The sequence below is a fragment of the Neophocaena asiaeorientalis genome, unplaced genomic scaffold (assembly GCF_003031525.2).
Source record: "Neophocaena asiaeorientalis asiaeorientalis breed wild unplaced genomic scaffold, Neophocaena_asiaeorientalis_V1.1 scaffold54, whole genome shotgun sequence".
NCBI classification, from domain to species: Eukaryota; Metazoa; Chordata; class Mammalia; order Artiodactyla; family Phocoenidae; genus Neophocaena; species Neophocaena asiaeorientalis.
This window is the reverse complement of record NW_020174938.1, coordinates 1,276,726-1,301,579: the sequence shown is the minus strand read 5'-3', so window position 1 is coordinate 1,301,579 and position 24,854 is coordinate 1,276,726. Positions and strand designations below refer to the sequence as shown.

The 24,854-nt window shown below is 41.9% G+C and overlaps 1 protein-coding gene and 1 pseudogene across 2 annotated transcripts in view; both read right to left on the bottom strand.

Moving 5' to 3' along the window:
- The window catches only part of PTPN9 (protein tyrosine phosphatase non-receptor type 9), a 78,210-nt gene extending 53,384 nt beyond the window's left edge, over positions 1–24,826 (bottom strand). Inside the window, exons 1-2 of one of the 2 annotated variants that reach the window (XM_024761785.1) lie at positions 24,137–24,825; positions 8,435–8,520 (exon numbers count right to left, since the gene is read on the bottom strand). Coding sequence is in view for 1 of the 2 variants with exons in the window: in XM_024761784.1 (XP_024617552.1) it covers positions 24,137–24,199 (63 nt within the window). In the remaining variant the exon portion in view is untranslated. Of the gene's footprint in view, positions 1–8,434; positions 8,521–24,136 lie in introns of both variants that reach the window. The other variant, XM_024761784.1, reaches the window with a different exon arrangement.
- LOC112410947 (protein preY, mitochondrial-like) lies at positions 16–346 on the bottom strand (annotated as a pseudogene).
- Positions 24,827–24,854: the final 28 nt, after the last annotated feature.

Here is a 24,854-nt window from a genome sequence, read left to right as displayed (position 1 = left end):
ACTTTTAAGTATGATCTAATGCTGCTCCATTTCTTCTTGCTTCTTATTTTGATGTGTCATCCTGGCTGCCTGTGGTATCGTATTAGGAATCCCATCAATAATTGGATAGGCTATTCCTAACTTCGTTAATCAAGTCATTTGTCAATGCTTCATATCTGAGCAGCTTCTTGGTGAACGGGCACACCAGGAACTCCAGCAGCGCTGGGTCGAAGGCGCAGGGAGGTTTCCTCGTCCTCTCGCTCTTGTCTGTGGACAACATGTGCAGATACCTCTGGGCGATCGCGGACGGCTGTGTACGTGTCCCCCACAGCGCTGAGGCGAGCCGGCCACACACTCCGCTCAGCATGTTCTGGCCAACAACAAATCTTTTTAAAAGAGTGCCTTGAAGGATGAATAGAAATTTGCCAGGAAGAGACAAGAATTCTCTTTAGAGAAAACAAAATGTGTAAAGGCAGAGTCATGAAAGCACAGGGATTACTGGGGGATACAGTGTAGCCAGTGTGTCCAGTGTATATGACAGAGAATGGTGGGATATGAGCTGACATGGAGGCTGAGCCACACAGGAAAGGCCCATGATCCTATACACATGAAGGACTCAACAGAGACTTTTTTTCTGGCTGTGTTGGGTCTTCGTTTCTGCACGCAGGCTTTCTCTAGTTGCACCGAGCAGGGGCTACTCTTCGTTGCGGTACAGGGTCTTCTCATTGCGGTGGCATCCCTTTGTTGCGGAGCACAGGCTCTAGGCACGTAGGCTTCAGTAGTGCAGCGCGTGGGCTCAGTAGTTGTGGCACACGGGCTTAGATGCTCCGCGGCATGTGGGATCTTCCCGGACCAGGGCTCAAACCCATGTCCCCTGCACTGGCAGGCAGATTCTTAACCACTGTACCACCAGGGAAGTCCCTTAACAGAGATTTTTAAGAGAAGGTATGAAATACATTTAGTCTTCCTCTCCCAGCTAAAAATGACTCTGCCAGCAGTGGGGAAGCCAGACTAGAAGGAAAAAATCTAGCAGCAGGGAGGGAAGTTCCTAGCACTGTGCCTGGCATTAATAAATATCTCTAATAATATCTAATAAATATGTATGAATGAATAATGAACAACAGAACTCTAAAGAACATTAACATTTAGAGGGCAGAGGAGGAAAAACCAAGGAACTTTTAGGATTCACTTTTAGAAGTACTAGTGACCACTGAGCATCAAAGAAATGTGAATGAAAAAACAAGAGTTGTCAAATATCCCCTACACACACACACAAAAAATACCTACAGGCTCAGATGGTTTTTATGCCATATTCTATTAAACCTTCATGGCCCAGATAACTCTGATGTTGTAGAAAGAGTAGTTTAACAGAGGACAAATACATCATAACCAAAGAGGGCTTATCCTAGGAATGAAAAGACAGTTTAACCTAGGGACATCTACCAACACAATTTTCTATATTACCAGATACTAAAGAAGAAAACGTATATAACCGTCTCAACAGATGCTGAAAATGCACTGAGTAAAATTCAACACCCATTATGATTTTGTTTAAAAATGAGCAAACTAGGGACCTTCCCTGATGGCGCAGTGATTAAGAATCAGCCTGCCAGTGCAGGGGACACAGGTTCAATCCCTAGTCCGGGAAGATCCCACTTACTGTGGAACAACTGGGCCCATGTGCCACAACTACTGAGCCTGTGCTCTAGAGCCTACAAACCACAACTACTGAGCCCACGTGCCACAACTACTGAAGCCCATGCGCCTAGAGCCTGTGCTCCACAAAAAGAGAAGCCGCCGCAATGAGAAGCCCTCAAGGAAGAGTTGCCTCCACAGGCTACAACCAGAGAATAGCCCGTGCGCAGCAAGGAAAACCCAACGCAGCCAAAAATAAAAAAGAATAAATAATAATTTTTAAAAGAATGCTGAGTCCAGATAACCATGAAGGAAGGCTTAACACCATCCTCCTGATGAAACCACATGGGACTGGTTCTGACTCTTCCATCTATTACATCAAGCATTGTGCAAGAACCAAAAAGAATGAAAGCTAACTGCTATTAAAGGATTAACATCACAATGGGAACTGAATAGCAGGAAACCCAAAATAGGACTGACCAAGTGAAGCTTCCCATAAGAGTCCAAAGCTTCAAGCAACTGAAGGGCCGGAAGCTAATTCAGCCATTAAACATGAAAAGCTCCTCAGTGTTAATAACTTCCTACCAGGGGAAGTGAAGTCCTAGGGTTTATCAGCACTCCACCAGCCAAGTGTGAAGACCCCAGACCAGGAATAGCTGTTCTCCAATACCTGGGGAGCAAAAAATGTTCTATTCTTTTCAAAGTGCTATTTCTATCTCCCTTGGCTCATGGTTCCCTTCATAAGTAGAGAGCATTGATCACATATTACAGTAAAGGCAATTCAATCCATTCATTTTTTAGAGCAAGACTTTGCCCCTCCCAGTTCACACAGGCCAAAGAGTGTGGTCCAGCAAGAAACAGCAAAGGTAGCAACCATTTGTGAAGCATTTTGACATGCACCAGAGGAAGAACTGTACATACATCATACTCAACAGCCTTGGCACACTGAGTATTATTAACCACATAAAGAAATCAAAGCATACAGAGTCTAAGCAAACTGCCCAAGGTCACTCAACTAATAAATGGCATAGCTGAGGTTTTGAGGTTTGAATTCAAAACTTTTCAAATTCCAGTCTTCCCACTCACTAAATGGCCTTGAGAAATACAGGATACACATCATTCATCTCATCAGCAGATATGTTATCTGACATATATATTATGACATATATACTAAGTCGTGTCTTTGTCTATGCACAAAATTACTCTGGAAGGATATACAAGAAACTGGTAATGTTGGTTGTCTCAGAGAACTAGGTGGCTGAGAGACATGGCAAGAAGGAGAATATTTACCAAATTCTCCTCTGTACCTTTTTAAGTTTAAATCATGTGACTATATTATCCACCCCCAAAATAAAATGTACCAATTTTATATAGTCTTTAACTAAAATATATATATAATAAGGACATCTAAACATAATGTTTAAAAAAGTACTTTAGGGAATTCCTTGGCGGTCCAGTGGCTAGGACTCAGTGCTTTCACTGCTGGGGCCCAGGTTCAATCCCTGGTCGGGGAACTAAGATCCCACAAGCCACGTGACAGGGGTGGCGGGTACTTTAAACTCTGCCACCAAATGATGAGTTTGTTGATACTCTATAGTCTTCCTATCAAGACCAAAGATAATGAGTTAGGGAGCTCTACAAAGGGGTAAAGGATTATAGCTGCTTTTAGGAGCTTTAGCACTAAACAGGGGATGCTCCAAGGCCCTTGGAGTGTGGCAATTGTGCCACACTCGCTTTCCTGCTGGAGGTTTTTTGCCAACAGCATGTTTACTAAACATAAGCTGCCATCTCTATTCTCAGGCTTAAATACCACTCTCCAGACAAAGGTTATCAAAGAGGATGAAGAACTCCCAGAGACAATGGAGGAAATAATTCAACAAGAAAATAAGGAAGTAAACATTTCTAAATTGTCACAGGAGAAAATTCATGTCAAGAGGTTGAGGGGCAGAAGAATATAACACAGAATAGAAACATAGAAAAAAACAGAAATCTGGAGAATAAACAGGAAGCTCCTCACCATCAGCAAGTGCAAAGTCATCCAGCTTCCCAGAAGGAGACAGGGGTTGGGGGGAGTGGCGGGGGAGGGTGCATAATTGGTCACTCCCTATAAGGAAGAACCCAAAGGCAGCTTGCCAGCTGCTACCCATTCCAGCTGGTTAATAAGGGGGTGAACCACACAACCAGAAGAACCCTGGAAAGTCTTTCTAGGGAAAAAAAATCTAAAGGATTTAGAGAACCTAGGGGTGGGGGAGGCCTTTAGTAACAATTTTTCTCTCTGCTTCCAATTGATGGCTGAGACTTCAGAAAGAAAGAAGGAATGTTTATGACTGTCAATAAATTGGAGTTGACCTTCCAGATCCTGCTGGAACATTCTTCTCCTTCCCTTCCTCCCAACCCTGGCTTACTCCTATTCGCCCTTTAGATGTCAGTCTAAATCCCACTTCTTCATCCGGAAGTTTTTACTGTCTTCCACCCAGGCACACAGTGTTATAAAAGCTTATGTTATCGTCTACCTGCTCCCATTAGCCTATAAGTTTAGGGAGGTGCAAGGGCCAAGTCTTCCATGCTCACAAATGCATACTCAGCACAAAGCACAGCATATGGTGCCATACTGATGAGTAAATATATGAATGATGATGGGCTCTCAGCCTGCTAAAAGAGTGTTGTTGACAGGGAGTAGGAAGAACATGTTTGTCTGAATACTTGCCAATCTGATTATGAGAGCTTAAAATTGAAAATAAAGAGAGAAAAATTCCCAGATAAAACTGGGAAAGAACATCAGGAATGACATAAGAAAAGCAATGGGAGAGGTAACTATTAAGCCACAAAAGAAAATATCTGAAAATTAAGTTGCCAATATCTTAACTGAAGACATCTAGGGAATTCCCTGGTGGTCCAGTGGTTAGGTCTCTGCACTTCCATTGCAGGGGGCACAGACGGGTTCTATCCCTGGTTGGGGAACTAAGATCCTGCAAGCCACACAGCACAGTCAAAAAATGAATAAATAAGATAAAATAAAAAGACTGAAGGAAAGAGAAAAAGCAAAGGAATAAAGGAAGTTTATTATTTTTTGAAAAAGACATCTATAATAGAGATATCCAAAATCAGTTAAAGTTCATGACTTTTATGAAATAAATAAGACATGGTCCCTATCCACGAAAATCTGAGTTTAATGAATTTGTGAATGCCGTATGCCAATGATGGGCAAATCTCATTCAAATCTTAAAGGGGCAAGTGGGATGGCAGTGTGTCTCAAAATGATATTCCCAGTAGAAATCTATAAACCACACTAAAGAATTTCTGAATGAGGATAAAAGAGAGTAATGGACAAGATACAGCTGCTGGAGTACACTTCAGCCTGCTCAATAATGGAGAATATAGATTAGTTTCTTGGTTCAGATCCCCAAATTGGCCTGGTAATGATGATGTTAGAGATAGGAAACTTCAGGTACCTCATCATCAGTTGGATATCAAATTTATCTTAAAAGGGGGTAGGGATTGAAAATCTAATAAAATCTTGCTGACAGTTTCATTCTAAAAGGATGAGGGGGGGCTTCCCTGGTGGTCCAGTGGTAAAAAATCTGTCTTACAATGAGGGGGAAGCGGGTTCGATCCCTGTTCAGGGAACTAAGATCCCATATGCCGCAGGGCAACTAAAGCCTGCGCACCACAACTACTGAGCTCGCACGCCTCAACTAGAGGGCCTGCATGCCGCAAACTACAGAGCCCACACACTCTGGAACCCGCGCCGCAAGTACAGAGCCCACGTGCCCTGGAGCTTGCACATCACAACTATAGAAGAGAAAACCTGCACGCCACAACTAGAGAGAAGCCCATGCACCGCAACGAAAAATCCTGCATGCCTCAACGAAGATCCTGCATGCCTCAACTAAGACCTGATGCAGTCAAAAATAAATTAAATAAGTAAATAAATAAATAATCTAAAAAAATAAAAGGATGGGGGAACTACTATACTGGGCTTAATTCAGACCAAGAACATAAACTAGTTGAAAAACTGAAAGGGTCTCAAAGAGAAAGTAACCATGTAATCTTTGAAAGTGTGATAACCAAGGAGCTTCTGGGTTGGTGAACACACAGAGATCTGGGGAGAGTGGCGCACCTGGGCCTGGAGAGGACATGGAAGTTCTGCACCCCTTCCCACATACCTTGCCCTATGCATCTCTTCCATCTGGCTGTTCCTCAGTTTCTGTAATATATATAAATGTCAAATCACTGTGCTGTACCCCTGAAAATAATATAATATTGTATGTCAATTATACTTCAATAAAAAAGGAAAAAAAAAGAGAGAAAAAAGGTTGATAGCCAACAGCTGAGTGCTGTCAGAAGGATGCAGTAAAGAGAGCAAGTCCTAGATGTGGCACCAGCAATCCTGTATTAAAGACCTAATTCTGCCACAGCTATGTGCCCTCAAGTCAGTCAAAATTTTTCACCCCATAATTTCCTCATCCAAAAAAGGATAATACCCGCCTACTTCACAGGATCCAATAACTGGCTATCTGGGAAGGCATTATGTAAACCTTACTACACATCAGTAAATAACACCAGACCGTTAACAAAATTAGCTATTAACAACAGAAAATATTTATTGGGTATTGAGCTCTAACCGCCAGTCAGACACTTAGTTTTACAGGGATGGTCAAGTCCTCTCAGTGGCCCTAGGAGGTGGATACTCTCATTATCCCCATATTACAGTTGAGAAAACTAAGATTTCCAACTGTTAGGTAACATGCCCAAGGCCCCCAAACAAAAAAATTGGTGGAACCTGACTCAGAATCCAGTTTTTCTGACTCTAGAAAGCTCACATTTTTATCCATTGTGCTTTATGTTGCTTTCAAAATGTAGATTTCACAAAAGTAAATCTCATAATCTAAAACTCTAAAGAGAAGGCAGTTGTTGGTATTTTTTTAAAGAAATCCTCAAAAGCAAGATTCTGACAATAAATTGTGCAATTAATTATGAATTATACCAATTCAAATTTATTTATTTTTTTCTTTTTTGGGGGCGGGAGCAATCTGGCTTACACTTAAATTGGATATGATATAACCTATTGCTTTTTTTTTAATTGGGGTATAGTTGTTTTACAATGTTGTGTCAGTTTCTACTGTACACTGAAGTGGAGTAGAGTTCCCTGTGCTAGACAGCAGGCTCTTATTAGTTATCTATTTTATACATATTAGTGTATATATGTCAATCCCAATCTCCCAGTTCATCCCACCCCACTCCTGCCAATTCAAATTTAAAATGAGAACAAGCTAAAGAAACCACTAGTATGGTTGCATAGCATTCTCCAAGGAGTACAGATGTTAAAAGCACTCCCACAAACACACACATGTACAAAGGAAGAGGGCACAGTAAAAAAAAATAATAATAATAGAGTGGTGGTTCTGACCTAAAGGAAAAGGGCTGGGAAAGTCACAGCCCAGAATGAGCCAAGGCCTGTAAACTAAAGATAACAAAAAGAGCTTTGTGAGAACTGTCTAGATCAACTCCTACTTCTTTTATTTCTCTATCAAAAAGTACAACCTACGGGCTTCCCTGGTGGCGCAGTGGTTGAGAGTCTGCCTGCCGATGCAGAGGACACGGGTTCATGCCCCGGTAAAAAAAAAAAAAAAAAAAAAAAAAAAAGAAAAAAAAGTACAACTTTCAACCTGAAGAGGGGAAGAACAAGCCTTGTGGAAAGCAAGAGCTGAAGTTCAAAATAATAGAGCCCATAATTATTCTAAATCGGTCCAAGCCTCCAGACCTACAAAACCTGACAATCCTGGGAACTCCATAGGAGCCTGATGAACATCTGCTACAGAACTTAAACGACCAGAAAGGTATCAAAGCCTGAGGATGAGCAAACATAGTCCTAACTTCAAGAGGGGGCATCTACTGAGGGCTACAAAAGTTCCCAGTCCCTGACAATTTTGACATCAATTCTTGGCAAACTGCACAACTGATCTTTCTTTCACATACATATACACCTAGCCCTGGCCAATAGATTCTTTTTTTAAAAAGGTGGGTTTTGAGGGAATTCCCCGGTGGTCCAGTGGTTAGGGGTCAGCGCTTTCACTGCCAGGGCCCAGGTTCGATCCCTGGTCGGGGAACTAAGGTCCCGCAAGCTGAGTGGCTTGGCCAAAAAAAACCCAAAAACAAACAAACAAAAAAAAGTGGGCCTTGAGCTTTTAGGAAGGGGAATACTGATCACCAGAAGTGATTTACTGAAAACAAGTCTTTCAAGAAAGAATACATTAGACTGAAAAGTAAAGGAATGTACTATACAGCAGTGCTACTCAAAGTGAAGTCTTACTTCAGCAGTCGTACTTTACAGTAGCAGTGGCATCAACCTAGGAAGTCAGAAATGCAGACCACAGGCCTCATCACAAACCTGTTTAATCAGAATCTGCATGTTAACAAGATCCCAGATGATTCTTGTGCATGATAAAGTTTGAAAATCACTGAAACACAGAACAGACCTACTTTCAGCAAGGCATTTGATGAGCATTTCATGGCATCTTTGTGGACAATAAGATTTCCTTCTATTAATTTATGTATATTTGCCAGTCAAAATGTCAAGCAGTTGACTACTTACCTCATTTAATTCTCATAATAACCCTACAAAGTAGGCATTATTATCTGTAATTTGCAGATATTCACAGTAGCAAAGATTATAAGCAGCACGATCTGCCAGGCACTGTTCCAAGGATTTCACATATATTAAGTTATTTAATCCTCATAACAATTCTTTATAGTAGATTTTATATATGTACATTTTATATATGATGAAACTAAGGCAGAAAGAGATTAAGCTACTTACTCATAATCACAGAGAAATTTATGGTACAGTTCTTAACCACTCCTTTCTATGGCCAGGTGTGCTGCCACAGTGGGGCAGACGATACCCTGCGGGAAACAATACACAAACATACCCAAAGAATATTAAAAAAAAAAAAAAAAGATTTTAAAGGAATTCCCTGAAAGGAGGGAGACAAATAGACTAATGTTTATTGAGAGCCTACAGTATGCTTGCCAGGCCATAAGTCAAGCACCTTGCATCCATGTTTTATTCAATCTTTCCAACAGCAGGTATTAAGACATTTTATATATGAGGAAATGGAGGCCAAGACAAGTTAAGGACCTTGCCAACTCACACTTCTCATGATGATACAACCAAGATTCCAAAACCAAGTCTAACTCTAAAGCTCACACTCTTTCCCTTGATTTGCTCTGCATCCATCCCTGGCCTGGTTCCATTGCTATAAATGACTTAGATAAGGGCACTGGGTCACGAGGACAATGTAAGAGGAGAGATAAACTAAGAGAACAAATATATTGTAAAAGAGAACACAGATCTAAAAGATCAAAACAGGACAGAACAAAGGGCTAGAATGGTACTCAAAGGTGAGGCTTTGGAGTCAGACAGACAAGGGTTTGAATACCAGGTTCTACCACTTATTGTTTAGAATGCAAGCAAGTTACTTCTTTGAGCCTTAATTTCTACACCTTTAAAATGGGAGTAATACCGCCACAGAATTGGTGTAAGAGGGGAGAAAACATAATATTTGTAAAGTTTTTGGCTCATAAAGCTCAACAAATCGTAATGAACATTAAATCTAACAAAATTATATTTGAGGATAAGTGCAAGAAAATCAATTGTAGAGGCACCAGATGAAATTTAACAGAAGCACATAAGAAAAGACTTAGGGGGCTTCCCTGGTGGCGCAGTGGTTGAGAGTCCGCCTGCCGATGCAGGGGACACGGGTTCGTGCCCCGGTCTGGGAAGATCCCACATGCCATGGAGCGGCTAGGCCCGTGAGCCATGCCGCTGAGCCTGTGCATCCGGAGCCTGTGCTCCACAACAGGAGAGGCCACGACAGTGCGAGGCCCGCGTACCACAAAAAAAAAAAAAGAAAAGACTTAGGAATCTTAGCTGACTTGAATCTATGAGTCAACAGTTTACTAAAACTGCCAAAAATTATTTTGAATTTGGAGCACATTACAGAAGCATGGTGCCCAAAACAAGGGGCCTATCAGACTTCATTTGTAATAACTGTCTTCAGTTCTGATGCTAAACTTTAAGAAGGTCACTGGCAAATCAGAATCAGTCCAGGAAAAGATGAGAATGGTGAGAGGCTTTGAAAACATAGTAGCTCGTTCCTTCTTTCCTGGTTCTATATTCCCTCCCACTCCACACAATGAAGCTACCTCTCACCTGCTTTGCTCCCTAATAACTAACACACCACCCCCCATACCTCCTCCCCTCCATCTTCATCTCCCTCTTTCCCTCCCTACCCCTCTCCTCTCCCTCTCCCACACGTCAAGCTCAATTTTGCCAATGTCAAATGGATCTGACAGGAGTGACTTGAGGACTTCTAGTCCAACACTTTAGGATTCAGCACGTCAGACCTGAGGCTAATCTGGCCCTGGCCTGCAGATTAGACCTGCTGTTGCTAATCGACCCCAAATTTAACTGGCCCTCCTGTTTTCTTCCTGAGGCCAAGCCCAACCTATGCCTCAGGTGACCGAATCCTGAGTGTCACACATTCAGGAAACTGGGACCATGACCTAGAGCTTCATTACTCCCTCAAAGGCATACAGCTGGCTGGGAGATTGCAATTAGGCAACATCAGTCATTTCAGACCTCAGCCATCTCAAACTCACTGCATCAATACTTCCAAATCCAAGGAGGCCTCTCAGATAAACTAAAGGACAAACCTATTCATGCTCATAAAATAGTACAAGTAGATCAGCTTACTGTATCTCAGAGGCCATTTGCAAACCTACAAAGAATGAAGCCTGGAAAAGCTGCCTACAATCTGGCTGTCCTCACTGCAGTGCCCCATTTTCAACTCTGAACAGAACTGGGCTCAGCTCCCAGGCAGGACTCAGACAGTAAAATCTGGTAACTTCTAGGTCCAGATTCTAAGGGCAACTGACATTGGAGTAACACGAGCTTTCCTATGGACTGGCCTTGTCAAAGCTGGCAGGTTTTCTTGGCTGAGTCAGAACAGCCTGTGTCTTCTTTCATTCAATACTCCCTTGGAAGCCAAGCATCTCTCTAGGTAATGCCATCAGCAGTGGACATCAAGTGTCTCAATGCCTTGTTTTGCAGACATCCTGGTTCCATTTCTATTTCTCAAGTAGATACGGGCTCTGCTCTTTGTTTTTATTTATTTACTTACTTATTTATTTTATTTATTTTTTGGCTGTGTTGGGTCTTCGTTGCTGCGCACAGGCTTTCTCTAGTTGCAGTGAGTGGGGGCTACTCTTCATTGCGGTGCATGGGCTTCTCATCGAGGCAGCTTCTCTTGTTGCATAGCACGGGCTCTAGGCGCGTGGGTTTCAGTAGTTGTGGCACGTGGGCTCAGTAGTTGTGACTCGCGGGCTCTAGAGTGCAGGCTCAGTAGTTGTGGCACACGGGCTTAGTTGCTCCACAGCATGTGGGATTTTCCCGGACCAGGGCTCACACCCGTGTCCCCTGCATTGGCAGGCGGATTCTTAACCACTGCACCACCAGGGAAGCCCTCTGCTCTTTCTTTGGATCAGAGAAATCACGATAAATGCTAGTCTTTGAGAACCTTGCCTTACTGCTCCTCTCCCTTGGAACAGCACAGTTCTAGTACAGAATCAGATGATTCCTGCAGGTTTCATCCAGTTCAGACTCGCTCTAATACCTAGAGTTCCACAGCCAATTAGTAAATCCAGGCCTTCCCTTTCTGAAGTGAGCCTAAGTGTCTAAACTCACTTCTAGGTGGTTTCCCGACAAGCACAACAGCACCCTAGTTATTCTCTGGACTACTAGTTCTCAAACTTGAACGTGCATTTGGAGACTTGTTAAAATGCATATTGTTGGACCTCACCTCTAGAGTTTCTGATTCAGTAGGTCTGGGATGCACTTGAATATGTGCACTTTTAACAAGCTCCGAGGACATGCCCATGTTTCTGGTCTGGAGACTACACATTGAGAACCACTGCTCTAGATCAACAATATTTCAAGTCATTCCCAGTATAGTTCTGGGACGGGGGACGGGGGGAGATGAGGACACTATACATATATGGGTTCGTTTGCATCATAACACTCAGTGCTTTGTCCTACACAGAAAACTCCTTTTTCTCCTACAGAGTAAACCTCAACTGGATCTCACAGGTGAAATATTCAGGAGTTCAAACAGATGACAATTCACATTCTAACAAATCATTAACATAGATACATCCTGTAACCAATAAATGGTACTCATGTAAGAGATTCTAGGCTCAAGATCAGCAGCCAGAGGAGAAGTGGAAGTAACACCTATTCTCTTTCCTTTGACTCACCAGCTGCATTATTCACTAAATAAACTAAAACCCGTAAAGCACTTTGAATAGTGCTTAGCCATTATTTTTTTACTGTGGTAAAATATACAAAATACTTATAATTTTTACCATTCATAAGTATACAACTCAGTGGCATTAAATGCATTCACAAAGTTGGATAACCATCACCACTATCTATACCCAAAACTTTTCCATCACCCTCAACAAAAACTGTGTACCCATCAAACAATAACTCCTCCTTTCCATCTCGTCCCAGCCCCTGGTATTCTACTCTCTGTCTCCATGAATTTGGCTATCTAGGTACCTCATACATTTGTCTTCTGTGTCTGGCTTACTTCAGTACTCAGAATGTTTTCAAGGCCCATCCATATTGTATCATATATAAAAATTTCCTTCCTTTTTAAAGCTGAATAATATTCCATTGTATGTATACACTACATTTTGCTTAGCTATTCATCTATCATTGGCCACTCGGGTTGCTATGACATGCATGTACATGTATCTATTTGAATGCCTGCTTTTAATTCTTTTATAACTTTGTTTTTTGTTTGTTTTTGGCTGCGCTGCATGGCATGCAGGATCTCAGCTCCCCGACCAGGGATTGAACCTGCGCCCCCTACAGTGGAAGTGTGGAGTCCTAACCACTGGACCGCCAGGGAATTCCCTGCTTTTAATTCTTTTGGATATATACCTACAAACGAAATTGCTGCGTCATATGGTAGTTCTATGTTTAATCTTTTGAGAAACCGTCAGACTGTTTTCCACTGTGGCTGTACCATTTTACATTCCCACCAGCAATGCCAACATTTGTTATTTTCTTTCTCTCTCTCTCTTTTTTTTAAAATTATAGCCATCCTAATTAGTGCTTAGCCACTATTATTATCATGAGTTTGACGTGGGCTTTTACAATTACTTGTAGCACTGTAAGGACAGCATGACAACAATTAGAGGTTCTGACTAGTTTCCATGTTCAAATGGTCTTAGCAATTTCATTCACAACACAAGTTTCTAGTTGCTTCTAATTTTCTCACAAAATCACCTCCAAAGCTAACATTTCCCTAGCTTGATATCAACTATGAAAGAAAATGATGCTTTGGGTGCTTAAAGGAAAAAAAAAAAAAGATGGATGGTTTTCAATTTTTAAAAAATGTTTCTGTTAACTTAATTCCATAACAATGCTGAGTTTTTCCTATAAACAAAATGGTATACCAGCATTCAGTATGAGAAATGTCAGATGGTTTCGCTAAAACATTTAGAATCCTAATCTAAAAAGATTTATTTTTGAAAACAAAAGTATGATGGAAAATTCTGTATATTTTAATCTTACTAGCTATATCCCTGACCTAGCCAGAAATATTGTTTTCTCTTCACTTCTGGAGTTTCCTGGGACAGAAGAGCTAAAGTCAATGAGACAAATGGCCATTCCCAAATAAATCTGTTTTCTTTTGCTCATGTTCATGTTCAAGGTTTCAGGTCTCTCTCTTAGTTAACTCTTTTTCTTCCTTTAAAAATCTAAGAAAGGTGGGCTTCCCTGGTGGCGCAGTGGTTGAGAGTCCGCCTGCCGATGCAGGGGATCCGCATACCAAAAAAAAAAAAAAAAAAAAAAAATCTAAGAAAGAGAAAACTTGTAAGTATAGAAAGTAAAAAGGAGAAAAAAATCCTTTTTTTGGAAAAATTTTCATCCTCAACTTTTATACTTGGCGAGAGTTAAGAAGGGAAATCTAGTAGTAGCTTAAGTACAGACAAAAACATGGGCAAACTGAAGGTGTCATGGACAAAACAATTTAAAGAGCTGTAGTCTAATCCTAATTACTGGTAGGCAAATATACCATATATACTTCCCCATTATGCTGATAATAATATCTGAAAGATTAAACTGTACCTATAGAAAACTAAAGACTGGTTTTATAAAGGCAAAGAGTAAACCGACAACATTCTGAGAGGTACAGCCAGAGACCTATATGAAACTTCAAGTTCACTGACCCCATTAAAGCATATAATTTTTCATAAATGTACAATAAGCAGCTAGGAACAATTCAGGCACATCTCTGTAGAGAAACTTGTGAATGGCTGAAACCAGGAACTTTTAACCCACAAACGCCAAGAAAGAGCCGTTTCTGGTGTATATGTATATAGGTGTGTCATACATAGAAACACGTGGTTAAGAGAGATGAAGTCTACTAGAGAGGGCACTACATTTAATCAGAAGAGTTTGAGTTCCAGTGTTGCCTCCTCGGTGGAGCCTCTGAACATCATTCCTATGTCAGGAAGATAATCATCCTAAACAAAATAATACTTTATGGGTGTGTGAGGAATAAGTAATTTCAATGTATACAGTTTCACTCATTCTTCAGCAAACATATTTTGAACTCTCACAATGTACACTAAGGATGTATAAGATTGAGTCCCTGTCCTCACTGTAGATAAGAGGTCCTCCTCCTTGGTGGGTACCCCACAATTCAAGAACTGCCTACAGAGAACTGGAGGGCAATTCCTTAAGGACAGAGAGCCCTCAATCCATGCTGAACAAGAACCTAGCACACAGCAACAGACAATAAATGACTCCTAAATGAACAAATTGTATTTCTGTTTATGATCTGTTAAACCTTCCTCTTAGTAGACGTTAACATGAAAAGGAAAAGAGATTGATACAGAATAATCACCTCACTCACTGGAGGAACAGAGACACTTGGTAGCAACACAGAAATATTTGGAAGGGAAAGCAAAAATTACAATTCCCATTATCATCATTCCATGGCAGGACTCAGTAGTGTTCTGCTTGTCATACAAAATCTCCCCATCTCTGAAAACCCCTGCAAAGGCTGTGGAAACGTCTCATTTTATCTTCTGTGATGGTTATGCTGCAAAATAATTATGTTTCAGACTGGAGTTTTTCAGTATGTGAAATCAATTGCAGAAACCAGTATTTAGGGACACAGAATTTGAATAGTTAATGTGTGAAACAAAGACTTACCTTGAATTAAAAAGTAAGAATTTGTAACTCTGTCCCTAAGAACTACAAAATTCTTCAGTTATAAACTAGGGTTTTTCAATCTTGGCACTATTGACATTTTGGACCAGTTAACTTTTGGTTGTGGTAGGCTGTATGCCCACCATTATAAGATGTTTGGCAGCATTACTGGCCTCTACCCACTAGATCCCAGTAGCACCCCCCAACTGTGACAATCAAATGTATCTCTAGTCATTGACAAATGTTGGGTGGGGGTGTGTTTTAAAATCACCCTGGTTGAGAACCACTGAGATAAACAGTGGAATGAGAATTTTTTTCACAAAGGCTGTTAAAATAAGATATGGAAGAGGATATAAACCGTCACTCTTTTCACTCTAAATATGAGTCATTTTTAGATCATCAGATGACCATTTGAAGTTTTATCTGAAAAAAAAAAGATGATAATCAGTGCGCCTAAAGAAGAAATCTATAACCTAGAAGAATAAATAAACAAATGAACCAATGGATAGTTCATTAAGTGTTAACAGCATAAAATGAGCACAGGTAGGGACTTCCCTGGTGGCCCAGGGGTTAAGAATCCGCCTGGACCCAACGAGGACCCAACACAGCCAAAAATAAATAAATAAAATAAATTAAAAACAAACAAACAAATGAGCACAGGTAGGGACTTCCCTGGTGGCCCAGGGGTTAAGAATCCGCCTGGACCCAACGAGGACCCAACACAGCCAAAAATAAATAAATAAAATAAATTAAAAACAAACAAACAAATGAGCACAGGTAGCCTCACTACCACCTTCTAGATACAGTATTTGTGCATGGCAACTGTCAGAAGTCTTAGACTCCCTAGAAATCTTCTATTTCACTGCTACAAAGTAGGATTCTTAATTTTTCCTCCTATTCTTATCTGAAAAAAATTGTCTCCTGTAGCATAGAGGGCAAGAATACTATTATCGCAGATATCTACTGAGCATTTTGTAACCATAAGAGATTTTACTTAAATTCAGCAGGTCTCCTAAAAGCTCCTTAAGGAAAGAACACAAAACAGACTCAAAAATATTAATTAAAATGCCTGGAGCCACAAAGCAAGCCAGGGATTCCTGAAGTTTACCTAAGACTCATTGCCATCATCTCCCCAAAGGCCCAGATTTCACTTGTAAATATCTCTGTTTAGAAAAGGGCCAGATTTGCATTAATCTTAAATACTGTGATCTCACCAGTTTATAATATATAATTATATATAAGTATAATACTAAACCTGTATAGAGCATGCAGCACTTTCCACAAAAAGTTATTCGTTTTAATTACAAAAGAAACATATGGTCATTGTAGAGAATATAAAAAACCTATTTTAAAAAAGACTGATTTTAATAATGATGTCTACTGTGTAATAATGAGGTATAGAAAAGCAAATGCAAAGGTAAAGATTAGCCAGTTGTTCAAGCAATGAAAAAGTAATTAATGGATTAATGTCCCCAAACACTTCAGTACTAAAGTCATGGATGGCTCTCTTTAGAATCAACCCATCAATTCTGAGAATAAATTCTGGTTTCATAATAATTCTATTAGGCTACTCAGATCTGTGCCACCCACGCTGGACAAAAAGACAAGAAGTGTGCATGTGTGTTTTGAATGGATTTGGTATTCCAGAGGAAACCAGTACATATAACAGAAACTGTCTTTCCCAGAGAAAAAATGGAGTACTTCCCTCAGAAGCAGAAATTAAAGAAAAAGTCACCTCTAATCTACTGTTTTGGTTTCATCATTTTATAGTCTAGACCTAAGAGATAACCAATCCTTAATAAACAAACAACTCTTCCCATGCGCTCTGAAGCTTCCCAGCCTCCCACTCCCAGCCCGCATCCCCAGGCCACCTCAGTTAGGTTCTAATGAGCCTTTTCAAAATCATATATGAAAGGGCTCATTCCAGTAAGTACAGGTCCTTCAGCACTAAACAGTGCAGGCTAAACTACCTGTTCTAGGAATATCTGGCCCTACTCCAGAGGAAGAGGAATAGAAAACAGTGATTAGGGGACTTCCCTGGTGGCGCAGTGGTTAAGAATCTACCTGACAATGCAGGGGGCTTGGATTCGATCCCTGGTCTGGGAAGATCCCACGTGCTGTGGAGCAACTAGGCCTGTTCGCCACAACTACTGAGCCTGGGCTCCAGAGCCCGCAAGCCACAACTACTGAGCCCGCCTGCTGCAACTACTGAAGCCCGCGTGCCTAGAGCCCGTGCTCTTCAACAAGAGAAGCCACCGCAATGAGAAGCCCACACACTGCAACGAAGAGTAGCCCCTGCTCGCTGCAACTAGAGAAAGCCCACGCACAGCAATAAAGACCCAACGCAGCAAAAAATAAACTAAAAAAAATTTTTTTTAATTTCATTAAAAAAAAAAAAAAGTGACTATTCCAGTGTCCAGAAAGGCCAACCAAGGATCTCTTGTGTGGAGGCATAGGGTGGGGTGGTGGGGGAGGATAGTGATTGATTTGGAAAAAGAAAGTACCCCTAATTGTCTGAGACATCAAAGCAGAATGATAAAACTGGTGTGAAATGCCTGAAATTTCACTGAACTTCCAAGTATCTGAACAAATAACCAGAGTTAGGGGTTATGACATCTAATCTTGACACTGCAGTGGACCAGCCATTCTACTATAAAATGGGTCTTAATATGTAGAAATCAAAGTTGCAGTATTCCAACATTACTATGTCTTTTCCAACACAAAAAAGGTATACAAGTCATAAAATGAGACTCAGGTGTACTGATCTACAATGAGTTTTAACTTTTACCTCTGTAAAACAGTTCAGCTCCTTTTTAGAGTGTCTGTCTTACTTTTCAATTCATTAGTAAGTATTAGAGGTCAGGTTCCTTGGAGAAAACCTCCAGGTCTCTTTAACATTCAAACCTAAAGCCCAAGACCCTTGATACGCTCAGAAGTTTTAAGAGAATAAAACTCTCACATCCAAATGAGATTTCACCTAATTGCTAATAACAATATCTTTAGTTACTGGCAATAATGAAAAGAATGAGTCTTCTTCATCTATCCCTCCTCTCCTTCCCCTCTGTGGAAGGCCTCAACATTATGAATCATTTGGTCCTTGACGTATGGTTACTTCCACGGGGACAGATGACATTTAGCACAGGACATGTGAGGCTGTGGGAAAAGGGAAGTTCTTGGCCACAAGAACCAGGACAAAACCCCTGCCCTTGGGAAAAATTCCAAAAATCTCTGAAATCCACTGCAAGGCAGTTAAATTTTTAACTTTAGAAAATCCCGTTATAAGAATACAAACCACAGCACAGAGTTAAAATAGGTTTTTGAAAACTATACTATGAAGTTGCAAGATGATTATTTTCTGGCATTCATAAAAATCCATGCTACGTGATGGTCCCCAGCATGAATATTTTCCCCTCTTGGGACTGGTTTAAGCTAACTTGGCTCTAAAATCTTTCACTATTCAAAGACGGAGAATATCATGATAATGGCTAACTTAACTGAGTGCTTACTATGTAATGCATTACTATCTATGTGCACTAGCTTATTACTCTTTACAACAGTGCTATAAGCTCTACACAACATGAACTCTAAAATAAAAATTTTCTTTGGAGACTTTGAAAATCAATACTAGTAGATTATTTGTTGCAACAACTTTTAAAAACTCATGAATCATTTTTAATGTGATAGAAATACTACGTAAGATATTAAAACCATCTAAAATGAAGATATGAATAAAAGTATAACTACTTTAGAAAACTACTCTACTGTTCTGTCCTACCGGTCGTTACTGGGAAATCCATGAAAACCCAAAAGACCCTAAAAGGCTATAATTCCTTAGATATTCCATCAAATAGCTTTATAATCCGCGCTAAAAGTCTTTCTGTTAGCGTTTATTGCAAAGAGGGTGTTCTCCTCACAACTTACCCCAAATAGACGTAACCGAAGGTGCCCCACTTTCTGTAGGTTACATGGACATAGAACAGTTGAATGAGACACCCTTAACTATCCCTGGTGGTGAAGTTAATTATAATTTAGTAAATTCGATAAAATTACCAACTTCAGGTCAAGTTACAAATGTGAGTGTATGCTTTGGAAAAATAAAATTAAGACAATAACATAATAAGAATGAAGATTAGTACTGAAATGTAGAAATTACCCTTCACACTGGCAAATTTACAATTTTGCCAACCTATTAAGAAAGGCTTTTATATTTACACATAAAAATATCAAAAAAAGAATGTATTCCTGACACAAAAACACCTTGGTTTTTACAGTTTCGAGAAATAATATTCTTCATATTTGGCTCTAAGAATAGTTATTTCTCTTATACAAAAGAAAAAGGACACATTTTAAAAAATAAATTTTTATTGTGACCATACCTCAAAACAGAGAGTTGCCAACTCTATCTTAAGGAACAAATTTTTTCCAAGAGTAATTTCCATCATAATTTCTTGCACAGGGCTTCCCTGGTGGCGCAGTGGTTAAGAATCCGCCTGCCAGTGCAGGGAACACGGGTTTGAGCCCTGGTCTGGGAAGATCCCACATGCCGCGGAGCAACTAAGCCCGTGCACCACAACTACTGAGCCTGCGCTCTAGAGCCCGTGCTCCGCAACAAGAGAAGCCACCTCAGTGAGAAGCCCGCGCACCGCAACGAAGAGTTCTTCCCACTCGCCGCAACTAGAGGAAGCCCGCGCAGCAACGAAGACCAACACAGCCAAAAATAAATAAATAAATAAAGCAAACGCAAAATATATATTAAAAAAATAATAATAATAAAATAATTTCTTGCACAGGCTGTACAATATGTTTCTGCCAGCAATAAACAGGTCTGAGTAAAGGTTTTCCAAATTTTTTCCTGTCTGCATTTTTTAAATTATATTTTAAGAAGCATCATCAGGGCTTCCCTGGTTGCGCAGTGGTTAAGAATCTGCCTGCCAATGCAAGGGACACGGGTTCGAGCCCGGGTCTGGGAAGATCCCACATGCCGCGGAGCAACTAAGCGCGTGTGCCACAACTACTGAGGCTGCGCTCTAGAGCCCATGCTCTGCAACGAGAGAAGCCACTGCAATGAGAAACCCGCACACTGCAACGAAGAGTAGCCCCTGCTCGCCGCACCTAGAGAAAGCTGCACACAGCAACGAAGACCCAACACAGCCATAAATAAATAATTTATTTTTTAAAAAAGCATCTTCAAAATCAAACACACCAAACCCCACAAAATTAGCTATCATACACCCATGTAGGCATCTTATTAAACTGGTTAATTGCTTCATGAGATGTAAGGTAGTTAGTGTAATAGAGGGAACATTTGCAGTGGAGGCAGAATAACTTAGAGCTGGGTGGAAATCTTGGCTCCATCACTTGCTAGCTATGTGAACTTGGGCAATTTCCTCCTCTCAGTCTGAGTTTCCTCGTTTGCAAAATGAGATAATTATTCCAATCTTATGAGGATTAACTGTATGTGAAATGCCCAGCACAGAGCCTGACTCAAAGCAGGAGCACAGGAAACAATTACTATTATTACTCTGTTGTCATTCATGTAAACTTTTTAAAGGCAAAGCATACATTTTTCTTGTAACTCAACTGTAGGCTTTATAATATTGAGAACTGAAAAATTAAAGGCAAGAAACATCATAAGTTACAAAGGACTTGGTATAATATCAGTTCAGCACATGCCTAGATAGGAAATGAAACTATGAAGTAATAATGATGACCTTAAAAACATATAAAAATAAGGAACATCCTTATCTTTTTAATTATTTTATTTATTTATTTTTGGCTGCATTGGGTCTTCATTGCTGCGTGCAGGCTTCCTCTAGTTGCGGCGAGTGGGGGCTAGTCTTTGTTGCGGTGTGCGGGCTTCTCATTGCAGTGGCTTCTCTTGTTGTGGAGCACAGGCTCTAGGCGCGCGGGCTTCAGTAGTTGTAGCACACAGGCTCATGGGCTCTAGAGTGCAGACTCAGTAGTTGTGGCACACGGGCTTAGTTGCTCCACGGCATGTGGGATCTTCCCGGACCAGGGCTCAAACCCGTGTCCCCTGCATTGGAAGGCGGATTCTTAACCACTGCACCACCAGGGAAGCCCCCGTCCTTATTTGTATAAGCCACTCTGAAAGGAGACGACGCTGTCTATGTACAAATCTCATATAGAACTACTTTTCATCCCACAAGTACTTCCTGAACGTCCATTGAGTGCCAGTCATTATGACTGGCAATGTGCGTATGATGGTGAGCAAATGCAGACACAGTTCCAAGCCTCACGGAGCTTCCAGTCATACAATCATACAAATAGTGTAAACTTGTGATAAGTGATATAAAGGACAGTACATGGTACTCTGAGAGCCAGCAGCAGATCTAACCTAATTGGGGAGATCAAGGAACACCTTCCCGAGGAAGTGGAAGCTGGGAGCTGAAGGATGAAGAGGGAGTTACCAGTGGAGGGTATTTCCAGAGAGAGGAAAGCAACTTGTGCAAAGACCCTGTAACAGAAGGAAACAGGCAAGAATGCAGGACCAAAAGGCCAGTGTGCCTGGAGCAAAGATGAAGTGTGAGAATTAGCTAGGGATCTAAACCGCACAAGGGCTGAGGCATTGTAGACCATATTCAAGAGCTGTAACAATCATTCAAGAGCTGTCAATCCCAAGAGCGATGAAAAGCCACTGAGGGTTTTATGAATGCTTATTTTGGTGGCAGGTAGGCCAAAGGGAAGATGCAATCAGATTTGCAGTTTGCCTTTGGTTTCTCGAATAAGAGCTAAGGAATGCAGATGGATCAAGTAGGAAACAAAAATTCTGTCAGGATATGACAGTGCTTGATGATAATGGTGGTGGTAGTGGAAGAAGTCAAAGAGTTCAGGAGATATTCAGGAAAACCTGATGATGTATATAATACACAGGGGCTGAGGGAGAACAAAGTATCCAAGAAAACTTTTGGGTTTATGATTTGCATGACTGTATAGAAAGAGGTACCATTTGAGAGGGATCTGCTCCAGAAACATCTTTAAAGCAGTTTACACAGTGCACAAAGGGTCTGAAACTGTGTTAATCCAGTTTGATCCCCTACTTTACCCATGAAATAGGATTCCAAAAGATTTTTTTCTATTTCCAAAAATCAAACTGACTCTCAAATGTACAAGATTTTTCCAACACTGAAGATATTTCAAAGATTCTGCCACAAGCTTTGAAATCAACTCCAAATGAGTTCTAAAACTGGTTTGAACAATGAGGCAGCATTATGGAATGAATATGTCATTTCCCATGACAACTACTTTGATAAGACTAACATGCATTTGTTGCTGTTTAGTTTAGATATTTTAAAGAAATCTTAACAGTTAAGAGTACTCTCAAAAAAAAAAAGAGTACTCTCATGTGATATTAAACTAAAATATGAAATTTTATCTGGCATTACCACAATTGGAATTATGCTTTTATGTTTGTGTTTCAACATTCTGAAGTGCCTGTAGAAACCTTGGTATTTTGTAGGAAAACATATGGTTAAAAAAACCCCACATAACTTCTTGATCTTAATATACATATATTTTACTATTTCCATCCAGTCCTTGTTAATTCCCAGCACATTCATTCGATGTAAAAGATTTTTACTAAACACAGTTGCATACATGTATACACACATACATATACAGAGTAAAGCTAATACTTTATCAATACTATGAATACTTTAATATTTACTTTTCTCAGTTTTAATTTTTTAACTCACACCCACATGGCATTTTCATAGTGGAATACTGATTCCCTCAAGTCTTAGAAACATAAAAACTTCAAATCTGACTAGCCCTAGAAAAAGAAGTGAAAGTTTTGCCCCTTTAAAATCAACCGAACACCATCACACCTTAGTGCTGAAGTACTGATAGTATTTCCCTAATTTTGGCAAGGTGGGCTCCTTGGCCACCTGCTTGGACTAGGCCCTGACTAGCATTTTATTAACATTAATTTCAGTTACCGGGATATTACTACTGCTTATACAGAGCAGCAGATTTTTTTTTCCCCATGCTGATTTTATCTCTAGGCGTCAAAAGAAAAGACTGTGGTCTGAAGCCAAATATGAAAAATGTCATCTCCACAAATGAGGAGAAAAGTCAAGCGTTTTTTAAAAATCAGGTCTTAAGCCCATTAACCAATATTAGTTTGTAAAACCAGACTGTCTCCACACGAGAGACTGTACTACCAAATGTGGTCCTTTGGGAGCAAGGGCTGGCAAGCTTGAAATGGGTTACCAGCATAGTTCACCTTTTTCTTATTTTAGGGGTTTTTTTGTTTGTTTGTTTTGTTTTTAAACAAATCAGACCATGGCTATATTTATTTGAGCATGGGTGTGGGCAGTATCAAGGAAGAGACAGCGAAAAGACTTTAGGGTTCCAATCTCAGCTAACAAGACTTTCCTACCATCCTCAGAAGGAGTGGTCCATGTCTCCCCAACAGGAATGTGGGCGAGGGAAAGTTATAAAGGCCCTAAGCTCTTCCCTTACCCAAGCCCCCCAAATGACACGACAAACCACTTCCTTCTGGGAACTGAAAGTCTTAAGCTTTAAGGGACAATGGAGCTCAATGTAGGCTTCAGAAAGATGGAGACAGTGAGATGAGATGCGGGGAGGGAAGTGGGGGTGAGGGGATGCGTCCAGCGGCAGAGAGCTAAAGAGGGCGGTCAAGGCTAGGGACTTCGGGAGCCTGAGAAGGCCTGGATCTTCCAGAATCTGTCCAAGTAGGCCACAGCCCTCTAAGAAGCCCGAGGGGCTCGTCTGAAAATCTAGGGCATCTATGGACCCAGTGCCTATCACTGTCCTGGGGAGGGGAGACAGTCCCCGCAGGAATCCGGCCCCCAAAGTGGGGCTTTTCCTGCCCTTAAAAAACCACAAACCCTCACAGAATGAAGCAAAACACGTACAGGGATGGCAGGGCCGGAGGCAAAGTAGGTGTTCTGCAAACGTCGGGGGCGGGGAGATGTTGGCAGAGGTAAAGGGAGGCCCCCAATTCGAGAAACTTTAATCATCACCGGAATAGGGGAGGGGGCAATATGCGACCGGTAAGCAGCAAACAGAAGAGGCCGGGAGCGAGAGCAGTGACCAGCAGCGCCCCCCGGCTTCGGGGGATGACGGCCTGGGGCGCGGCCGCCGGGGGCGGGGGGTTGGAGGCCACCGCGGACCCCCGGCCGCGAAGAGCACAGCCGGGCTAGGCCTGAGGTGTCCGGACACACCCACCGCCGCGGCCGCAGCCCCGCTTACCTGCTCCTCCTCCGGGGTCAGCTCCGGCGCCATGTCGGGCTGGGGCGCGGTCGTGGGCTCCATCCCGCCACCGCCGTCGCCGCCGCCGCTCCCGCCGGCGAACAGAAGTCGCCCGGGAGCGCGGGGAGCCCGGTGCGGTGGGCCTCCGCTTCCGCGTGCCCGCGTCTCAGCAGCCCGGGGCCGGCTCGCGCATAGCTAGGCCGGCGGGGCCCGGCGCCCGCAGCGGCCGCAAACGCCGCTTCTGTTTCCTTAAGAAAAAGCTCTCAGAACTGTCGCTCTCTTCTGGGCGGAAATCCTTTTTTATTTTCTTCGTTCCGTTCCTCACACTCCCCCACCTCTCCCGGAAAAAAAAAAAAAATAGTGCAGGCAAGGAGCTAATCGGGATTAAAAAAAGGAAACGTGAAATCGAGAACTTTCTAAGCCCAGAACGAAGGGCCGCGGGGGAAATTTTCGGAAGGCCCCCGGCCTCCTCGGCGTCCAGCTTCCTCGGCGGCACTCCGGCTCCTGCAGGAGTCCTCGGGGATGCGGGGCCCTGCGACCTGCGCTGCAGCCTCTCAGCCCCGTTCCTCAAAAGCCGCGGTGACGGGAGGGAGGGAGGGAGCGAGGGAAACGCGCCCCCCTCCCGGCTCAAGGCCAGTGCTGCGGCCGCACTGCGTCCGCCCGAGCCCCCCGCGGCTCCATTGAGAAACTGAGCGTCTCATTCACAAACAGGCGACGA